This window comes from Schistocerca cancellata, chromosome 2 (genome assembly GCF_023864275.1).
Source record: "Schistocerca cancellata isolate TAMUIC-IGC-003103 chromosome 2, iqSchCanc2.1, whole genome shotgun sequence".
In the NCBI taxonomy this organism is placed as follows: Eukaryota; Metazoa; Arthropoda; class Insecta; order Orthoptera; family Acrididae; genus Schistocerca; species Schistocerca cancellata.
The window spans coordinates 1,131,309,023-1,131,331,802 of NC_064627.1; the positions used below are offsets into that span (position 1 = coordinate 1,131,309,023).

General features: G+C 40.1%; 1 protein-coding gene across 5 annotated transcripts in view; it reads left to right on the forward strand.

Annotated features, from left to right (window-relative positions):
* The window catches only part of LOC126163168 (E3 ubiquitin-protein ligase RBBP6), a 382,937-nt gene that overhangs the window by 106,801 nt on the left and 253,356 nt on the right, over positions 1 to 22,780 (forward strand). For all 5 annotated transcript variants that reach the window (XM_049920115.1, XM_049920119.1, XM_049920117.1 and 2 more), the window contains exons 6-8: positions 5,667 to 5,755; positions 17,830 to 17,944; positions 18,027 to 18,151. In XM_049920115.1, the coding sequence (XP_049776072.1) occupies positions 5,667 to 5,755; positions 17,830 to 17,944; positions 18,027 to 18,151 (329 nt within the window). The remainder of the gene's footprint in view (positions 1 to 5,666; positions 5,756 to 17,829; positions 17,945 to 18,026; positions 18,152 to 22,780) is intronic.

A 22,780-nucleotide genomic window follows, 5' to 3' on the forward strand; every position in this document is an offset into this window, starting at 1 on the left:
ATTTTTAATATTAGGTTCGTTTGAGCAATAGCCAGCGGACTCATGCACATGTGCAGTTGAGTTGTGTATGAGCAGTACCTTTTCTTGCCTCTGGCTACTTGAAATGTGGCTGTTAGCTGTATCAGCAGTAGCAACAAGATGCCAGATGCTACCCAGAATTTTTTTTTTTGGCATGCCCAAGCTGTCAGATTCGCAAATTCGCAGAGCAGTCTGAATTATAGGGGGGAGGGGGTAATCTCTGTGTGATCCAAATTTTATTATGTTTAGTGATTTTACTGTTTCCTCTTCTTTACATCTCTCTCACCAAATAAAAATAAAAATAAAATGGTTTTCTGTAGCTGGGAGGTATCAAGTGAATTAAAATACATTCATATAATTAAAGAAGGCTAAAATATATTATTAGTTTGTTTCTTGAATTTATTTTATTTCCATTGTTTTGGCAATTGAGCAGTAATTGCCTTGCAGAGCAATGAAGTCATTTTTGTTGATTTGCTAAAAAAAAGAATTGGCTTTTATTAATCTTCTCTGCAGAGACAATCAGTTTATTTGAAACGAAGTGCTTCATTCAACACTATTGGCTATTTTCAACTGTTTGCTGAATTTCAAGTGCACATTATCGTCTTTTGGCACATATGGCATTATGCCATAATAAAAAACCAACCATGAGATAATACAGTACTGGTACTCCAAGAAAATTTGCATTCCGAAAACCAAATGAAAAGCACAATATCAGGTTGGGGCTTATTTCTTTGTTAATATGGACTTACAAATGTGTACTTTAAGCCGAGTTATGCATTTTAATTTTACAGTTCTGATACTTAACACGGAAAAAGTGTATTTTCACCTTGGAAAAAGTGTATTTTTAAGCAGAGAAAAATGCTTGTCCATGTATACACCCTGTTGAGTCAATCCATCTTGCTCTAGGTCTCCCTCTTGCTCTCAGACTTGGCCTCCATCATCTGTTTCGGTGTTTTTCCATCTTCCATTCCCTATATGTGTCCAAACCATCTTAACCTATTCTTCTCAGTTCTTTCATTCAGCTTTTCTACTCCTATTTTGTTCCTGACATATTCATTTATCACTCAGTCTCTTTTTGTTTCCCCTGAATGCTGGCCTAGGGCCTTTGAAAAGACACAGCATAAGGACGCATATGACTGTTTCCATTGTTCGTTGGCACATTGGAAATGATACTCTCATGATAAACCTTAAAAGTGGTGCCATCATTTCCCTATAAGATTCTGATGTTACCTAGCGGTGGCCAAAAAAATTGTGTGTGGTTGTGGCCACATGGACTTAGAAATCAAAATTTTCTGTTAGGCTAACTTTAAGCATAGCATGCAATAGGGAGTGCAGCTCTGATTCAGGGTGCAACTGTCATATCAGCTGATAAATAAGAGGACTGGCATTGGCAAGTAATAATGTACATTGCTGCATGTCACCTTCGATTGGGTGGTTGATGAAGTGTTGCTCCATCCAAGCCATATAGCAGGCCTTCTGTTTAAACACTGGAAATCATGATGACGTCAGTCGTATGCACATGGTTGTGTCAACCCACTCCTGTTGTCCCTATGTGGTGAGCGCTCTGAGTTGTTCTAGCAACAGTTTGTTGAATTTGTTGTAGTAATATGAGAACTGGATGTGTCAGATCCATCGGATTGTTGGCTGTGGCCATATTGGAGAAATCATAGAAGTCTGTAATGGTTACCTGGAACAACAAGCTGGGAATGAAAATTTGTTCTTTTAAACCTCGTCTCCAACTGATACTGCCTTTCCTTTCCTTCACATGACACTTTCATCAGATATACCGTTCAACAGTTTTATTTGCAACATGAAATAACTGCACACATTTGGTATTAACTTAATAACTAACTTCTGAAGAACAAGAAAAGCAAAGAAACTTTCTTGACTGAGTGATTCCCCAAATAAATTAAGTTCCAAAAAGTAACAGTCAAATGTTGAAAATCCTTTTGAAGTCTGTATGAATGAAGTTTGTAATAGTGGTGTTAAGTCCAAAACTTTTCAAGTGTGGGACATACAGCAAAAGTGTGCCTTGGAGCTGCTGCAGGTCAGGACACTGGTGCCACCCTCTGTTTACCTGCTAGTATGCTGACCAGTTTGAATTTCCACCTCATGTGGACTGGAATAACACTGCCATGATGTATTTGGGTGGCTGGCTGTTGGTGCTCATTGTACTTGTCACCATGGCAATATCTGTTTCTGGGCAAAATAGTAAGGGAAATCCTGGACTGGGAAGGCCTCATTTAGACCCTTAGCATTTGGAGAGGGACTGCTCATCACTAGAGATAGTGATGATCACGGGTCGCTAGGCTGCATGGTAAGGACTTCTTGGTGTGGAGTGGGTGGCAGCTGTTGGAGTAGAATGTATTATCGGTAGTTTGTAGATATGGTGTGGATGTAGGTTCTGATGTAGCAATCATTGAAGTGGAGTTCTCTGTGAAAGAATGTGGCTAATTGGGATGAGGAGGACCCGGTGAAGTGGATGAGAGAGAAGTTGTTGCGGTTCTGGAGGGATGTGGGTTGGGTGTCTTCACCCTCAATCCAATTCATGAAAAGTCATCAATGACTCTGAATCCAGTTTGGGATTATGGCTGGTTAGGGTGGATACATTTATATGGCCCATGAATACGTTGATGCAGAATGGAGCCATGCAGGTACCCATTGCTGCACTATGTATTTGTTTGTATGTGACACCTTCAAAGGAGAAGTATTTAAGGGCAAGGATATAGTTGGTCACTGTAACAAAGATGATGTGACTTACCAAATGAAAGTGCTGGCAGGTCGACAGACACACAAACGAACACAAACATACACACAAAATTCAAGCTTTCGCAACAAACTGTTGCCTCATCAGGAAAGAGGGAAGGAGAGGGAAAGACAAAAGGATGTGGGTTTTAAGGGAGAGGGTAAGGAGTCATTCCAGTCCCGGGAGCGGAAAGACTTACCTTAGGGGGAAAAAAGGACGGGTATACACTCGTGCACACACACACACACACATCCATCCACACATATACAGACACAAGCAGACATATTTAAAGACCAATATGTCTGCTTGTGTCTGTATATGTGTGGATGGATATGTGTGTGTGTGCGAGTGTATACCCGTCCTTTTTTCCCCCTAAAGTAAGTCTTTCCGCTCCCGGGACTGGAATGACTCCTTACCCTCTCCCTTAAAACCCACATCCTTTCGTCTTTCCCTCTCCTTCCCTCTTTCCTGATGAGGCAACAGTTTTTTGCGAAAGCTTGAATTTTGTGTGTATGTTTGTGTTCGTTTGTGTATCTGTCGACCTGCCAGCACTTTATATATATATAAAGATGATGAGACTTTGAGACTTACCAAACAAAAGCACTGGCAGGTCGATAGACACACAAACACACACACACATACACACAAAATTCAAGCTTTCGCAACCCATGGAGAGGGAAAGATGAAAGGATGTGGGTTTTAAGGGAGAGGGTAAGGAGTCATTCCAATCCCGGGAGCGGAAAGACTTACCTTAGGGGGGAAAAAAGGACAGGTATACACTCGCACATACACACATATCCATCCGTACATACACAGACACAAGCAGACATTTGTAAAGGCAAAGAGTTTGGGCAGAGATGTCAGTTGAGGCGGAAGTACAGAGGCAAAGATGTTGAAAGACAGGTGAGGTATGAGCGGTGGCAAATTGAAATTAGCGGAGATTGAGGCCTGGCGGATAACAAGAAGAGAGGATATACTGAAGGGCAAGTTCCCATCTCCGGAGTTCTGACAGGTTGGTGTTAGTGGGAAGTATCCAGATAACCCGGACGGTGTAACACTGTGCCAAGATGTGCTGGCCGTGCACCACGGCATGTTTAGCTACGGGTGATCCTCATTACCAACAAACACTGTCTGCCTCTGTCCATTCATGCGAATGGACAGTTTGTTGCTGGTCATTCCCACATAGAAAGCTTCACAGTGTAGGCAGGTCAGTTGGTAAATCACGTGGGTGCTTTCACACGTGGCTCTGCCTTTGATCGTGTACACCTTCCGGGTTACAGGACTGGAGTAGGTGGTGGTGGGAGGGTGCATGGGACAGGTTTTACACTGGGGGCGGTTACAAGGATAGGAACCAGAGGGTAGGGAAGGTGGTTTGGGGATTTCATAGGGATGAACTAAGAGGTTACGAAGGTTAGGTGGACGGCGGAAAGACACTCTTGGTGGAGTGGGGAGGATTTCGTGAAGGATGGATCTCATTTCAGGGCAGGATTTGAGGAAGTCGTATCCCTGCTGGAGAGCCACATTCAGAGTCTGATCCAGTCCCAGAAAGTATCCTGTCACAAGTGGGGCACTTTTGGGGTTCTTCTGTGAGAGGTTGTGGGTTTGAGGGGATGAGGAAGTGGCTCTGGTTATTTGCTTCTGTACCAGGTCAGGAGGGTAGTTGCGGGATGCGAAAGCTGTTTTCAGGTTGTTGGTGTAATGGTTCAGGGATTCCGGACTGGAGCACATTTGTTTGCCACGAAGATCTAGGCTGTAGGGAAGGGACTGTTTGATGTGGAATGGGTGGCAGCTGTCATAATGGAGGTACTGTTGCTTGTTGGTGGGTTTGATGTGGATGCCTTAAGCCCTGCTCACAACTGTCAGTGCCACCTCCTACACTAACATCGCTAATGCTGTGGCCTAGCCACTACTGAATGCAACCTTTCCCACCCCATTAACTCAAAATCTAGAACATCACTTAGCTATTGGGCTGCATTTCATAAAAAGAGAAGCAATTGCTGCAGTGATAGGGCAGACAGTGGGACTTTTAGTCAGGGGCTTGTATTTCATATTACACGTATTTGTCTTTCATATTACATACATTTGGTTTGCAGCTGTAGTTCTGGGTCTCAAGGGATGAAATCATGGGACTCCAGTACAGACTGTTGTCTTAGATTGTTTTGAGAACTGTGATAATAAGATTTATACATTTTGGTCTGTAGTAGCAGGTAGGTAAAATGTAGATGAAAAAGTGCATTCCCATTGTCAAAGTATAATGTTATGATTTGTATTTTTAGTGACCCCTTTGGGCAAAAGTCAGGATGTGTTGTTCTTAAACGGGTCCATACCCAGTTTTTTCCTCCTGACTTCGGTTTGACCTTTCTGTTGATAGAACAATGAATATGTCAAAAAATGTTTTGCTGGTGGTAGAGTATTCCTGTGCATTTGTTACTTTACCGAACATCGTGTAAGAGGGTAGTAAGTTCAACTGTTTAATGGTATGAGGAAAGTTATTCACATACGTAACTTTCAGTGCTTTTTAAAGATGTGCAGAGCTGTTGTTTCTATTGTTAGTAAGTCAGGTAATATGTAGTAGGAAACTGCAGAAGATCTGCATGCCTAAGTATTTCTTTCATCCATGTTCTTTTCGAGGTCAAGAAACAAGAGAGGAATAGGAGGCGGAGGATTCTTTTTGAGGTCAAGAAACAGTAGAGGAGGAGGAGGAGCGCAATTTAAATTTGTCGTAAAATATATTGAATGATATTAACAATCTTTCGTCGGTTCTTGGTAGAACAACATTATAATAATAAATGAAAAGCACCAGTTGCTTTTCATTTATTATTAATATATTGAATGGTTAAATTTGTTGACATATAATTGTTACTACTTTTGTCACTTGCAGAACTGTTTTCTTGTGTTTCAGGCTGTTGATCTATCAAGCTTGGATGCTAGTGAAGAAGACAAAATCCAGGCAATGATGACACAGTCAACACAGGACTACAACCCATCAAAGTATGTCAACGATCCTGCTCTGTAGACTGTAGTGGGGGGAAAAAGTGTTCACTCAACTTTTTTTAACAGATATTTTGTATGTGTAGTTTCTTCTTATTCACTGTCGATTTGAAGCTTTTATTTGTGCTTGCATAAAATATGCTCAAGAAAGTCTGTCTTGTAACAAGAACACTGCTACATATTTGTCTTCAACAAACATGCATCTCCATATATCCATGTCAGTGGACATTTATTTGCTTCCTCTGAATACGTAAACATAGAAACTAGTGAAAATATAAGTTGCTTCAGCCTCTAAGGAGCACATGGAACCGTACATACAACTGGCTTTCTTGTTCTTCTTATCTTTCTAAAACATCCTCATCCTTTCACTTTATGCCCGTCTTCTTTGTTACGTCTTCTTGGGTACAGCATTCAGTTGTGTCTTTGTTCCTGTTTACAGTTCTGTTATTTGTTTAACTGCATGATTTCCTGTCTCCTGTGCAGCAGTTTGCGTTACTACTTCACAGTTGTTAGTCATGAAATTTGAATGTGCTTTTTGTTCTCATGTATTTGTATATATTTTTTTTTTTTTTTTTTGGGGGGGGGGGGGGGAGCCAGATGTGTTCTCCACATACTTGCTCTTAAGCAATTGCTATTGGGTGTCGCCTGATGATTCATGGATTCGTGTAGTGTACTGGCACTATCAAGTCCTTTAAAAAATGGTCCAAATTGAGGATCCAGATGGGCGTATCACAGCTCATTTCTTTGTCTGCTTACACCTGTTCATACATGCACTGTAGCCAAGAACTTTAGCTTCTCTAATCATGTTTGTTATAACTCTTAAACACTTTCCATTGGGGAGGGGGAGGGGGGGGGGGAGAGAGAGAGAGAGAGAGAGAGAGAGAGAGAGAGAGAGAGAGAGAGGAGTTTGTTATGATCCTTCTTGACTGACTGTGGACCTTGCTTTAGATAAACAACACCCAAGTTTGGTGATAAAATAAAATTCTTTGATCTCCCAAGTTGATTACTATAGTATCCTTCTATATGTCTTGAAGAAAACTGTTCTGTGGTGAAGGAACTAGTGATGGCAGACCAGTATATGTTTCACCACAGTGTAGAACAACCTGTGGTCCTGTTAATGCTTACAGTACACATCATTGTGAAGACCACATTAGCTTGCAAGGAACTTCGCTTACATCTACTTTAACATTATACACGCCACTTTACAACATGTACGTGATGTACACTGTACACCTCTCTGTTGCCATCACCATCTCTATCTCTCTCTCTTTTTCCAATTTAGTTGATAAAGATGTAGCTTTCAAATTCTTTGAACTCTTCTTGCATTGGTGTCCTAATATGACTGTTGAACCAGGGTGGGAGGTCTCTCTTCTGTTGCAAACTTATTTGGCTTGTACTTGTCTGAAGTGAAGTGTTCTGGGCAGTACTCTCTCTCTCATTCTGTAGCTGATGTTGCCATAGCAGTTTTCAGAATATTACTAGTGAATTCCTAAAGTTTTCCCAGAAGCATTTTGACACTGAGGTAGGTAGCCCATAAAAGCAAGTGACTACAGTATATGACTGACTAGGGATGTTCACTCAAATTATTTTATGTTGGGAAGCACTAATAATCCCACTAGCACTGACAATTCCATGCATCAATAAATCTGCTGTCAGTGTCGATGTCTAGCTGATGTCGAGATGTATACAATGAAATCTCCATTTTACGCTTTTCAGGCAATTAAAAAAGTTTTTGTCCGATAATGCAACTATAAGGCACTATACATTGTGTAGTTATTGTTAGGAGACAGAACAACAGTAGTGCAAATTGTTCTAACCTTTAATAACCTCTAAGAGTTCATAACTAGTGTGCTCAGATGTCAAGAAAGGATATTGTGTAATGTTTGTAAATATTTCTTGAAAGCCCACACCTTTCCAACACCCTATATCTCAATTACACATTTTATTTTCTCTCTCCATTAACATTGTTTCATTAAGTGTAGGAGGGAAATTTGCAAGTGTGATAATGAAAAAGCAGCTGTCATGGACCACCAAAAAAGTGTCATGAACTGGGTGAAACGTTAATACTTAGTATACTGTATTGCCCTAAACGTAATATTTACCTACTATTTGTTTCTGGTCCTCACTAATTTCATTCCTAGTACCATATATGCTCTATTGTTGTTAATAAATGAGAAATTCTGGGATTTTACTCACAACATTTATAGCAATTTAACATTCTTCCTTTCTGGCCTGCAGTAATGAAAATTTCTCTTCTTGGATGATCTTCTTGTGCTGTTAGGTAGTACATCTGGATGCCACAGTCCTGGACGGAGCAGCAGGTGGTGCATTTATTTGAAACTCTGCAAAGAAATTCTTAAAATATATGAAAGTGGAACACCTTGTTACATGGTTAACTTTGCTAGTTGTAATGAAACCTGACTTTATTCATAAGATAACCATCTCTAATATAACACATGTGACTTTGAGAAATTGTTGTAAGTGGGGACTTGTTTGATACGACTACAGTTTTATGTGGTTGAAGAGCTACTACTGGCCTATTATTATGAAGCCCTTAGCTGCTAGGGGGCACTTGGAACAAATAGTTTGACAATTTGTTAAAAGGATATTAGATGTCATCAGTGAGACATTGCCCCTTTTTGAGCTTTGGCGCTCCATAGAAGGGTACTCCATTCTTTCCTGTTTAGTGTCAGACCCCTCCAGCTGTGAATTCCAGTTTTCCTTATGTCCTTTCTGACATCTTCCTCCACCTTAGCTTTGGTCCTCCAATCCCCCTGTTCCTAAGGTGCTGCTATGAATATCTTCTTAATCATTCTGTCATTAGCTCTCGATACACATCCTGCCCACTCCAGCCTTTCAGTGTCACTGACAGTGTCTGGTTCATCATATACATTATATAATTCATAATTTAATTTCCTCTTGCATCCAGTCAGTTTTCTTCACTGGTCCAAGAATTTGTCTCAAGATTTACTTTTAAGTGTGCCCAGTTGCTTTTCATCAAATTCCATTAATGTCCAGATTTCTGCACCATATGTTAGCACCAGCCTCACCACTACTTTATACATCGTAACTTAAGTTTTCCTGAACAGCAACTTAGATTTCAGATGCCTTCTGAGGCCATGGTAATACTTGTTGGCAGACGTACTTGTTTTAGGATCCCAGAGATGAACATTGTGTGTACAGTTTATTGCTGATCCAAGGTAAGTGAAACTATGTGTGACACTAAACTTATATGAACCAATTTCATATGTGCAGCCTGATTGTTTGTTTATTTTCCTATAATCATACAGTTTATTGCTGATCCAAGGTAAGTGAAACTATGCGTGACACTAAACTTATATGAACCAATTTCATAGGTGCAGCCTGATTGTTTATTTTCCTATAATCAAAATAAATAAGCATAGTTTTTCTTTGTTATAGGCATATACTTGGTTCAGTTATTTACATAACGAATATTATTTTATGAAAGCAAATGAGGCTACATTACAGTAGTTCAAAAGCAAACTACCCTTTGCATGTTGCAAATTAAGTTTTTCATTTATCTTGTGCACCCAGACTCATTTCGCCTTAGTAACAAGGAATCTTCAGTGGGTGTCAGTTCAGTGTCAAATTCATTGTTTTTAAGCCAAACAGCTTTCTCTCAGGTGACTAACTGGTTGAAAGTTTGCACTTTTTCATTTGGTCACTATTTTCAACATAAAGTTATCATTTTCTGTGTCACAGTTAAATTACTGTACATTGAAAACAGTGACACCAGTTTGTCACCTTATAAAAAGCTGTTTGGCTTAAAAATGATGATTGAGACACTGATCTTATACCCACTGAAGATGCCTTGTAACTAAGGTGAAACTCGTCTGGGTGCACAAGATAAATGAAAAACTTAATGTGCAACCACGGTAATTTATATGCAGCTGATGCAAAAATGGCTACCACAAGAAACTTATTAAATGAGAATGTATAACAAAATTCCCTGAAACACAGTTTTCTCCTGTGTTCACAAGAACAGGAAAACCAAGCTTGTATTCTCTATTAACAAGTTATTTTTGCACACTTACTGCACACTCTCAGATACTGAAAATTGTGAGACACTGAAGTTTCATGCAGTTGCTTTAAATTAGTTTTCAGCAGGACAAAGGATCTTTGTAAATTTGTGGACTGTAGGACAAGAGACTCTCAAACAAATTCATCTAAATTTAAGTAATCATACCTGGTGGTTTACAGATAATTGTATAATGCACACACGTTCTTTCAGCTGACGTCAGGACCATGATGATATCCCTGTCTCTCCATTACTTTCTTTGTCATTTCCCATTTGTTTCTCTGAAAAATGAATAAACATCACTTCTTACTGAAAGATATGCTGAGCTTAGACAGATAGGTGGCAGTTAGTTTTTCCATTGCAGATTCTTGGCGCACAGTTTTTTCACAAGACACACAATTCTGCATATTTTTCCAATACCAACATTTTTACTTGTCTTTGGGTAACAATCCTCTACTGTTTAGTAAAAATTTATTGTAATGTTTACTTACATGATAAAAAATAATAATTGTAAGTTAAGACTGACTTTGTTGGCTGATCTTGAGCATAACTGTTAGTGTAACAATTATTCATAGTTTCCTTAAAGAGGGTAATGAGTTAATAGCTCTACTCATATGGTAAATCCTCAACTCTTCAAACAGGTGTTTGTATGAACTTATTACTTTTGTTTTCCTGCAGTTCAATGTTATAACGATATTTTTTACAGTTCACCTGCATCTACATATGTACTCAACAAGCTATGGTGGAAGGTATCTTATATCACTACTAGTCATTTCATTTCCTGTTCCACTTGCAAATAGAGCAAGGGAAAAACTACTGTCTGTTTGCCTCCGTATGAGCCCCAATTTTTCAGTTACCTTATATTCATGAAACTTCCTGGCAGATTAAAACTGTGTGCCGGACCGAGACTCGAACTTGGGACCTTTGCCTTTCGTGGGCAAGTGCCCTACCAATATCCTTTCTTTCAGGAGTGCTAGTTCTGCATGGTTCGCAGGAGAGCTTCTGTAAAGTTTGGAAGGTAGGAGATGAGATACTGGCAGAAGTAAAGCTGTGAGGACAGGCCATGAATCGTGCTTGGGTAGCTCAGTGGGTAGAGCACTTGCCCACGAAAGTCAAAGGTCCCGAGTTCGAGTCTCAGTCCGGCACACAGTTTTAATCTGCCAGGAAGTTTCATATCAGTGCGCACTCCGCTGCAGAGTGAAAATCTCATTCTGGACTATGTAATATGCTTAAAATATAATACCTAAACCAATATTGAGAACATAATAAAATAATTTGATTAATTACTTTTCCACACATCCTCGTATTTTTACACTTTAAATAAAATTATAATTTTTATGATTGGTACAAGTTCATTATTTATAGGCCAATTGTAAACATTCCTGAGGTTTTCTTTCGCTTTCTCTATGGAATTCTGTAATGAAGATGTTGCCGACATTTCCAAAAAGAATTTTTTCACTATTATTTGGTGGAGAATAATAAGGGTCCTAAGATATACTACATTTACAAACTCATTTATTAATATATTTTGGTCCTGATAGATGTTTTATTGAAACTTTCACTTTATTTGGGGCTTTTACTATCTTCATCTTCTGTATACTGTTTTCCAAATATAATAGAAACCATTTCTTTGCTGCTACTCTCATTTCTAATTATTGGAGCATTCGTTTGAATTTTAGGGTTAGCATTGTCCAAAAATATATCTGTTACACTGTTACCATTGTCTTGTGTATGGAGTACCACTTTAGTTAACTTCTCTATGACACATACAGTACTGTATACTTGTGGTACAACAGAAACCAAATTGTACTTCACTATGGAGCTTATATTTTTTCAGGTAAATCATTACTTCGTCTTTCCCAACTGATGCTATGGTTTTTGAATATGGTCGTAGTAAAGACAAAGACCTTTAATTTTCTATGTTGCTGTATGGTAACTTTCTTTTGTAGATCTATTTTTCTGCCATCAGTTTCATTGTTGGGTTATTGGGTATCGTCACTGTTTTAACTTTTCTGGAGTACTAGAAAAATAATCAACACAAAATTTTCTAGTACTTTTGGTTTGTTTATTGGTCTGTCTCTGACCCTTAGCTGTTTGTTTTTTCTGTTCCCTGTTTTATATTCATCCAGCTTGTTTTACTTTCCGTTTCAACATTAAATAATATTTTTGGGAAGATGTCCTTGCAGCAAGCGATACCATCCCATAGATCTTCTTGTGATCATCATAAGTTTAGGAATTGTGGCTCACTATAGCTCTTTATTTGGGAACTGTGATATTTAAGGGTCTGAGAGCATTTTCTAATACCTGTTGTTATTTACTTGTTTTTACTGATCATTTCTACTGATATGAAACAGATTAAAGTTCAGAATGGAATACCAATATTACGAAAAGGATGGATTGCAACTCATCATATAGAGGAGGCATTAAGTCACAGACATGTGCAACGAAATGTCTAGTGTACATTCAAGCTTTCAGCCAAAAAGCCTTCTTCCAAAATAGAAAATACGTACACATTCACGCAAGCACAGCTCACACACGCATCACCCCTGTTTGTGGCCGGATTGTGAACACCAACAGTACCTGATGTGAGCAGCAGTTGTGGGTGATAGGGATGAGGATGTAGTATGAGGAAGGGAGAGAGAAGGTTAACAGGGTGGGTTGGGGGAAAGTGTAGTGCTGTTTGTGGGACATTGTGGGAGCAGGATTGTACTGTGTGGTGAAGTTTGGAGGTTGGGGAGGTGAAAAGGAGAGATGTAGAGAAGGGGAAATAGAGTGGGTGGTTTGGCGATATAGAAGTCTGTGTAGTGCTGGATTGGGAGAGTGAAGGGGGTAGACGGGTGGAGGACAGGGGAAGGGAACGTAGGATATACTTGGATATACTTCAGGGAGAGTTCCCACCTGCACATTTCAGAAAAGCAGGTGGTGTTAGGAAGAATCCAAATGGCACAGGCTGTGAAGCAGTCATCAAAGTGAAGCACATTGTTTTGGGTAGTATGTTTAACAACTGTGTGGTCCAGATGTGTCTTCTTCAGAGTTCATGTGAACAGATAGCTTGTTAGTTGCAATGCCCATGTGGTTGCAGTTTAGTTCATAGATCACATAGCTACTTTCACAGGTAGCCCTATCTTTGATGGGATGGAAGATGCATGTGACTGGACTGGATTAGGTAGTGGTTGGAGGATATGGAGGAAAGGTCTTGCATCTAGATCCATTGCAGGATGTGAGACATGAGGCAAAAGGCTGGGGTCAGAGGCAAAGTAGAGATGGACAAGGATATTGCTTAAGTTAAGTAGAATACCACTGTGGGAGTTGTGGGAAGGATAGTGGGTTGGCAGGCTAATCATCATTTTGGTTTCTGACATAGATACTGATTTAAGAGAGAATTACTCCTTGTCACCAAATGGTGTGTGTAGGAGGCGGTCGTTGACTGGAGGTATAAGGCATGGGAGGCAAGGTGCGGAAAGTAATTTCAGTGTTTGGAGGCCTCAGTGAGACCCTTGGTGTATTTGGAAAGGAACTGTGTGTCACTAAAGAAGCACAGGTGGATAGTCTTGATGGAAGGGACTTCTTGATATGGAGTGGGTGCCAGATTTTGGGAGTGGAGGTATCGGTGGTGGTTGGTAGGTTTGATTGTGGACTGAGGTGCAAATCCTTGGGGCACTGGGAAAAGTAGTGTTCAATAGGGATAGGCCAGTGGCATTTGGGATGTTAGTTTAAAGGGAGGTAGTATAAACAGTGATAAAGAAGGTGCCATGTGATAAAGGAGCAGAAACAATGGCGAGTGGGCGGAGGAATGGTTGGTGTCTTTTAAGTAGGAGGGGAGGCTTTGGATAATTGGCTAAAGGTGTTGGTACACGAGAGCAGAGATTCACTCAGTGGGGCACAGTAACCGGTCACAATGGTATGTCATAGCTGGCTGGGTTTGCAGACTTGAGGAAGCATTTCGAAGGTAAGAATGCAGGTAATGGTGGGGTTGAGGAGAGATAGGATCGGTAGAGAGGTTCTGGGATGAGCATAAGGATTTTAGGAGGAATTGGAGAACTTATTCAATTTCTTTAACAGGTTCACTGTGACAGGGTTTGTAAGTAGCTGAATCTGACAGCTGGCAGAGTGCTTCCCTTTGTGAGGCTCCACCATTGTACTTTTGAACTGCTGGAATTACATGATGGAGATGTGTCAGATTTATTCACCTACAAACTCTGCTACTGTGACCCGATTCCAGAAATCCAACTGGATCCTTCCCAATAACATCAGCTTTTCTGAATTGCCTCTCCTGCTGTACATCCTATGTTCATGTAAACCCCATGACCTGAACCTTCACTAGTCCCTGTCTTCCACCTACCCGTCCCCATTCCTGCCCCACTCCAGCACTACACAGACTTCTATTTCACCAATGCACGCACTGGTCTTCTGACCCTGTTCCCACCGTGTCCCTCCACATGCTCACAAGCAGCACTACACTCCCCCCCCCCACCATGTTACCCCCTCCCCCTCCCCACTCAATATCTCCTCCTTACTCCCATTACCCCTATCAGATTAGAGATGTGTGTGTGTGTGTGTGTGTGTGTGTGTGTGTGTGTGTGTGTGTGTGTGTGTCTGTCTTGGCTGAAAGCTTAAATGTTCCTTTGTGCCTGTCTGTGACTCAACATCTCATCTATATGGTGTGTAGCAATCTGTCTCTCCATAATATTGTTATTTCTATTCATATGGGTACTTATGGAAATTTGTGCTGCAAATTCAGTTTAAATAGTGTAGAGAATTTTCTACCTACATTGTGTTTTTCAGTACATTTCTTCCTGGTACTGTCAAATCTAATGTCAATGGAAATTGCTGTGCAAATTTGCAATCTAAGCTTTATTGAACTTTATAGATTGAAAATTAGGCCTGTGTTACATTTAACAGAAATTTGGTTAACACAAGATACTTATACCTGTACATTTCAGTTAGCTGCCATCTTGTGAAAGACTGTGATGATTTTTTGTTTTGTTTCTTATGAATCTACTGTAATTTACAAATAGTGTTCCAAACATTTACACTGCTGCATTTCAGACCTTCACAGTTACATGCTTATCTCTCACTTGTATTGTACTGGCTGCTAATTTTGATGCCAGAAAGAAATTTTATTAATCAAAATCATGTTCCATTGTCAGTGTAATGATGTTACCTTGATCCCCTTCTTTTTGTCGCTATGTTGTAGGGCCAGCCTTTCAGTTTAATTATTTTTTTTATTCATTGATTACTTTCAGGGCACTGTCTTGTTACTATTATAGAGGGTAAAACTCTGATTTAGTAACTATATGCTGTGTCTTAATAATTGAGTTGCTGGTTATTAGAGAATAGTTGCCCATGATTTATTTTTCAGTATAGTTTATAAAGCACTAGCAGTCTGCTACAGTTTCAAATGGGTAGCACTAATTATCTATGATCTGGCGGCTTTCCTGGTATAGTGTTTTTTTTTTTTTTTTTTTTTTTTTTTTTTTTTTTTTTTTTTTTTTTTTTTTAAAAAACTGTTCAGTATGTAGAGTTCTGGTTAAAATTCAGAGAACAATATTAGATAACTGAATATAATCAATTTCAGGTAACTTACTGCAATCTGCCTAACAATGGGAGCTGGGTTTAAAGGTGCCAAGGCTGCTCATTAGTCGGTGGGGCAGCCACCAGCTGACTTTGTGCTCTATACTGGCTATGAGAGCTGGTTGTTTGCAGGCAGTCGCCGCTGTGCCCTGCTCCTGCCCCCACAGGCAGTGCAGTAACTCACAGCTCCAATCATTTCCATGAGATGTCACTCCAAACATCAATGAAAGATAGAACAGATAACGTTTGTTCCTCCTAAAAACTTGCTGACTCCAGTGGGAGTAAGGTGCAAGTATAAAAACCAGTGGAGGAGTTGCTTAGATTAGCCTTCACATTCAGGCAGATAAAGGTGGCTGAGGACTTGAATTTATAATAAATATGAAAGGAGAATATCTGTATAACTTCTGGTAATATTAATTTCATGTGGCTCAATGGCTTGATGCAAGTCTTTCAATTGGATGTCACTTCGGCTACTTGTGTGTGTCTAACCAGTTAACCAACCGGGGAAAAGTGGTTTACAATTTAATGTGGAATCCAAAGTTATCCAAATGTGTAAAAGGGCACTTTTAATGTGGATTCCTAACGACGTTTCATTTCTGTTGAATCTCGACATCATTGAGAAGTGAATGCTAGCTTGAAAGGCATACTGGAACCTTTTGGTTTCTAGGCATGTGCTTCAATGCTAGATCACCATACCTGACGCTGATTCTGATAAAGCTTCACTGCTTTCTGGAGTTATGGTGGCTGTACTGTTGGGTGTCAATGCATTTGTTTTCACAGTAGTGGAAGTCTTTAATTCATCCACTTTCCACAACGTATTTGTAAGTTATGTACATAAGACGTCCCTGTGAATCAGTATATATATTAAAACCAGATGAAAATCTGTACAGGGGTTCCTGAGATCAGTCAGAACATAAAAATAGAAAGTGCGGATGCGACATCAAAAAGATACTGTATAACAGTTTTTTTTAACCTACAAATGTAATAATTATGTTGCGTTTAAGGATTTTGAATTTTCTGCACTTACTCAACATTCAGTAATTCTTGTATTATTTGCTTGGTACTTATAGTCTCTCCCTCTCTTTCTTCGTCGAGGTATATCATATGCCTAATTCTAGGTACTGGAAGACATAGCAGTTTGGAGACACTGTACTGTAAGGAATGGCTGAACTTGGCAGTGTAAATGTATTTCCAACATGTTTTGAAATTAAAAAAAAAATTGTATGTAGACTGTAAACTTCAAAATGTGAGGCAGTTGTCTGTTGAAGATCACTACTTATTGTTACAGCTACCATTGTCTATATTCTGAAGCGCCAAAGAAAATGGCACAGGCATGCGTACTCAAATACAGTGATATGTAAGAACAGGCAGAATACTATGCTGCGATCAGCAATGCCTATATAAGACGATAAGTGTTTGGCATAGTTATTAGATCAGTTACTGCTGCTGCAATGGCAGGTTATCAAGATTTAAGGGAGTTTAAATGTGGTGTTATAGTCGGCGCACAAGTGATGGGACACACCATCTCTGAAGTAGCGATGAAGTGGGGATTTTCCCGTATGACCATTTCACAAGTGTACCATAAATATCAGGAATCAGGTAAAACATCAAATCACTGACATTGCTGTGGCTGGAAAGAGATCATGCAAGAATGGGACCAATGACGACTGAAGAGAATCATTCAACATGACAGAAGTGCAACCCTTCTGCAAATTGCTTCAGATTTCAGTGCTGGGCGATCAACAAGTGACAGCGTGCAAAGCATTCAGCAAACCATCTCTGATATGCGCTTCCGGAACCGAGGGCCCACTCCTGTACCCCTGATGACTGCACGGCACAAAGCTTTATGCCTCGCCTGGGCCCATCAACACTGACATTGGACTGTTATAAATGGAAACATGTTGCTTGGCCAGATGAGTCTCACTTCAAATTATATTGAGTGGATGGACGTAGACAACCTCAATGAATCCATGGCCCCTGCATGTCAGCAGGGGACTGTTCAAGCTGGTGGAGGCTATATAATGGTGTGGATGCTTGATACGGGACCCCTGAAACGTGTAGATACGATTCTGACAGGTGACACATACTTAAGCATCCTGTCTGATCACCTGCGTGCATTCATGTCCATTGCACATTACAACAGGACCTTGTGACACCTCACATCTCCAGAATTGCCACAGAGTAGCTCCAGGAATGCTCTTCTGATTTGCTGGCCTCCAAACATGAGCATGATCGAGCATATCTAGGATGGGTCCTACACAATATTAGGCAGGTGTACCAATTTCTTTGGCTCTTCAGTGTATTATATCCTCAAAGATTATTGCTAACTCTATTTGAAATTGAAATTATGTGCTGGTTTCTTTCTTTTTTTTATCTAGTCCTGTAATTATATTTTCTTTCTCCAGTTCTATTTTAAAGCCATTTGCATTGATGATTCATACTGTTTATTGCTTTATTTTAGCTACATGAAAATTCGTGGTGCAAATCAGATGGGGGAAGTTCCTTCAAATTATCGTTGTTACAAATGTCATCAGCCTGGGCACTGGATAAAGAACTGTCCTTTAGGCACAAACTTGGTAATTTTGGTTAATCATTCTTCAGATTTGGTGGTACTGTTTTATCTTGAAGTTCAGGATGTAACTACTATTTTTGTTCCAGGAACCAATTGAAATAAAAAAGAGTACTGGCATTCCTCGTAGTTTTATGGTTCCAGTTGAGGGACCAAGTGTACCTGGAGCCATGATGACACCAACAGGACATTTTGCTGTACCAGCAATAGATCAGTGAGTGCTCATCTAAACTGTATAAAATTTTGTTTGTGTTGAGACATTAATCCCAGCAGTTGGTTTAGTTGAAGTTACATGCATTTATCTTTTCTGTTGCATAGACACACATAACAACATAGAGGTATAACTAGCTTTTAGGCTACCAGTTTAAGGTAAGAATACCTTGTCAGCAAGCAATGAATGTTATTCTTTTAGAAAAGCCAATGCTACTCTCTTCCCATTTAAAAAAATTAAATCCCAATAGATGAATATCCAGAAGAGCCTTTGTATGGAAAACTACTTTTCAACTGAAAACCAACCGTAACAAAATTTCTGTGTTAATGATGTTTTCTTTGTTTCTTTTACGAACCCAAAGTATTTTTATTAACATATGACCAGTTTCTATGCCTTAGGCACAATCTTCTTTGTCATACATACCTTATCAGTGTGAAGTGCGCTATAATGAGACTTCAGACTGCTGATTTTGAAACTGATGTTTACATTGACATGTATGTTGATAAAAAAAAGTTGCTGATGAGATGCAAAATATTTGATACTGATAAAAGTAATATGATTGCAAGACCTCAGTGATGATGTCACCATTTCATTTTATTATTGAGTAGTTCACATTTTTTGGCTGTAGTTAAATGGAGGTTAGCACTCGTCCCACTGATATTAAGGTCATTAAGGATGGAACATAAAAACCTGGGGTCTGAGTAAGCAGAGAAGGTTGTTTCAGATACGAATGCACTGCACCACCAAGCTTTATTTACCAGTTGAGTTGCTGTTTTCTTTCTCATTTCTAAGTGAGTGATACTTTTCCGGAAAATCATAAAAGTATGAAGCATAATTACTGGCCAGTATGTACTCACAGGAGCAATGAAAGTACTGTGATGTACTCACATAAACATACATTCAGTGTCCTAACTTTTGGAACTATCAGTTTTTTAAGTGTGTGTGTGTGTGTGTGTGTGTGTGTGTGTGTGGAGTACTGACATTTCTGAAGGTAAGTACTTTCCAGCATTTCTGCCTCATGTTTATATTGAATACATATTCAGGCTGTTTCAAGTGCAGTTTTATACTTGACATTAAAAGGGAAGTTCACTCGAGAAAACTGTAAAATGGAGATGGAATGCTGGCCAGTACTTACCTTCAGGAAATGGAAGTATTAATACTGCTAACATGCCCAGGTAAAAATACATGACACTACCCTTGAATTGATTGGGGAAGGTTAAAAAGGGTTTAAACTTTAAAAGATAGAGAACTGGAGCGGTACATGTGAAAAGAAGAAAAAGATCGTGATGGTCATCTCGAGTCAGATATGGTGAAATGGTGAAGGAACTGTCTTTTCTTGTAAAGTGTGCACAAAATAACTTCTCTTGTACCTGCTCAGATTGCACACTATGCGAGGGGGCAGGAGTATTGGTGGGGGATCCATTGTGAGCAGCCACAGCATAGTAGGGGTGTACAATTTGACAGCTGAAGCCTGCTCACGAATGGAACAGCTATTGAATGTGCAAACAATTGTATTACCAGATTGTGCCAGTGTGACCAATAATTCAGTGAGTCAGTAGTTTCTGTTAGGTGAACCAAAGTGAAAACTGGTGCATAAACAACTGATAGAACTGCTTCTGATGGATGAAGTGCACAGCTTGGATGGCGAGAGTAGCCCCTTCAGAACAAAGGGAGTGAACACATCCATTGCTGAACAGTTATGCAGAAGTGGCTGCTTTCACTCGTAGGGGTTTCATTTGATGTGGCTGTAGTTCTACGTCTCTCTTCTAGAGTTTAAAAAACAAATGAGAAGCAGGTTAGGGAATTAAACTTTCTGGCAGATTAAAACTGTGTGCCCGACGAGGATTCACACTTGGAACCTTGCTTTTTGCGGGCAATGCTCTTACCGGTATAGTTAGCCAAGCAGACTTGGCCTCACAGATTTACTTCTGCCAGTACCTCTCAGCAGTGTTTAACCTGGATAGAGTATTTGGTAATAGAATTACCGCCAAAAGGGAAGGATTAGAGTTTGAGTAATGTTGTGATAATTTGTCCTATCCTGTCAGGAAATTTCAGATCAGAAGACACTCTGCTGTGGAGAGGAAGATTATGTAGGGTAAGGAATCCGTGGAGAAATTAACAAATGCTACAAGTACTCAGAGTAATTTCCAGAATCTCTTGTTATTCCAGTTTTGTTGTTTTATACATGCTTTCTTATATTGACTTAGCATTGTCTGTTGAAGATTCTTATGATATATAAACTGTTTCTGGAACACTTGAAGGAATGTCATGTTGTTTGTTGTCTGACAATGAAGGTCTGCCCCTGAAGGCACTTGTAAAACAATCCAGTCTTGTCCATATAATTGTTCTAGAGCAGGAGCGGCCAAGATTTTGGCTCAGCCTCACTGCACTTTACCCCCACTGCCATGCCACACTAAGTGTGAGAGAGGGGGTACTGTGCCACATTTCAATGGCAATCCAGTCACAGTGCATGCTGCTTGGTTTTATGTTTCACATTTCTAAACACCATAGATCACAAACAAAACAAAGTTTCATTATTATTTAATTATTTTTGGTGTGTGAAAGAGAGAATATAATTTTTATCTGGTACAAACTGTCAGCAAATGGACAAACGCAGACCATTTCACAGAGTTTCACGCTCAAGTTGCCCTGTAATCATGACTTATTTAGTTTCTACTAGTACCATTCCTCAGCTTTGCAGCTCATGAAGAGCCTTGACCTGCATGACAATATCCTGCCATTCTATCCGATCCATGGCTTTCCATCTCCATCCTCAAACACCCAGCTTTTTCATGTCTTCTTCAACTCCATCTACCCATCTCTTTCTGGGGCATCCCCTTTGCCGTCTGCACCCAGCCTTGCCATCAAAAATCCTCTTACGTGCTCTGTCTTCTTCCTTTCTGACCACGTGCCCTGCCCACTGCAGTCTTCTTATTTTAATGGTAGTGACAATGTCAGGTTCTTCAAAAAGGTGTTGTAGTTATGCATTTGTACAAATGCGCCAAACTTCTTGATCATATATTGGGCCATATATTTTACGTAGCACCTTTCTCTCCCATATGCTAAGGATCCTTTCCTCATTTACAGTCATGATTTCGGCACCATACATAAAAAATTGTCTTATAATTGTTTTGTAAATGAGGATTTTGGATTTTCGTGATAGAAGCGAACTCCTAAGCGTGGGTAACACGGCAAAATTGCATCTGTCACCTGCTGATATTCTGACTTTCACCTCGCTGCCAGTGTCATTTGTCTCAGTGATAATTGATCCAAGGTACTTGAAGTCTCTCACCCTTTCAAACTCCCTGTTGGCTATCCTGAGATTTGGTAGGTTTTGTTGGTTGGTCATTGCCATATATTATTTAGTTTCACACTCATAAAAAGGTCTCTCACACAGATATGTTAGCCAAAATATTGTAGCACTTTTAAACCTCATTATGGAAACTTTGAAACTATACCTAAGGAAAGCAGTGTTGACGTCCTGGACAGTTTTAATGTGAAAAGATTTGTCATTAACACTGGAATCACTATTCATGAAAATAAGTTAAATCTGCGTATGCACAGGGGCACTTTCAGCTGAAACAGCAAATGATCTCGAAAACAGCTTTGGGAGAACAGATGTAAGATTCACAGTGAGCACAAAATATTTATAAAATTATCCTTGTAGGTCTTTCAAGGCCACAGTGAATTACTTAAACCTCAGGTTTTCTTAAATGCAGTGAACTTTTGGGACTGTCTGTGTCAGTATGTGTCCCTTCTATAACGTGATTTTCTTTTTAAAAGCATCTCCATCAAATTGGCAAGAAGTTGCCTTGCACTATGGACAGTGTACAGTGTACAGTCAGGTATGCTTAAAAAGCGAATTCTGCACATACATTCTGTATGTTATACTTTTTGTACCTGCACTCCATTTTCCTTTCACAAATTCAACAATAGCGAGTTATAAATTGAAAAATTGTTCCAGCCCAGATCACATCAGATATGATCTGGTGTTCCAGGGATGCCTCTTCACTTACCCAACGTACTTTTCAATGATATATGAATTCACCATACTCTAGTTCCATTGAAAACCGTTGCAACTGAGAATGGAATCATGTGCATGACCAGAAATTTTACTACGCTCCTGGAAATGGAAAAAAGAACACATTGACACCGGTGTGTCAGACCCACCATACTTGCTCCGGACACTGCGAGAGGGCTGTACAAGCAATGATCACACGCACGGCACAGCGGACACACCAGGAACCGCGGTGTTGGCCGTCGAATGGCGCTAGCTGCGCAGCATTTGTGCACCGCTGCCGTCTGTGTCAGCCAGTTTGCCGTGGCATACGGAGCTCCATCGCAGTCTTTAACACTGGTAGCATGCCGCGACAGCGTGGACGTGAACCATATGTGCAGTTGACGGACTTTGAGCGAGGGCGTATAGTGGGAATGCGGGAGGCCGGGTGGACGTACCGCCGAATTGCTCAACACGTGGGGCATGAGGTCTCCACAGTACATCGATGTTGTCGCCAGTGGTCGGCGGAAGGTGCACGTGCCCGTCGACCTGGGACCGGACCGCAGCGACGCACGGATGCACGCCTAGACCGTAGGATCCTACGCAGTGCCGTAGGGGACCGCACCGCCACTTCC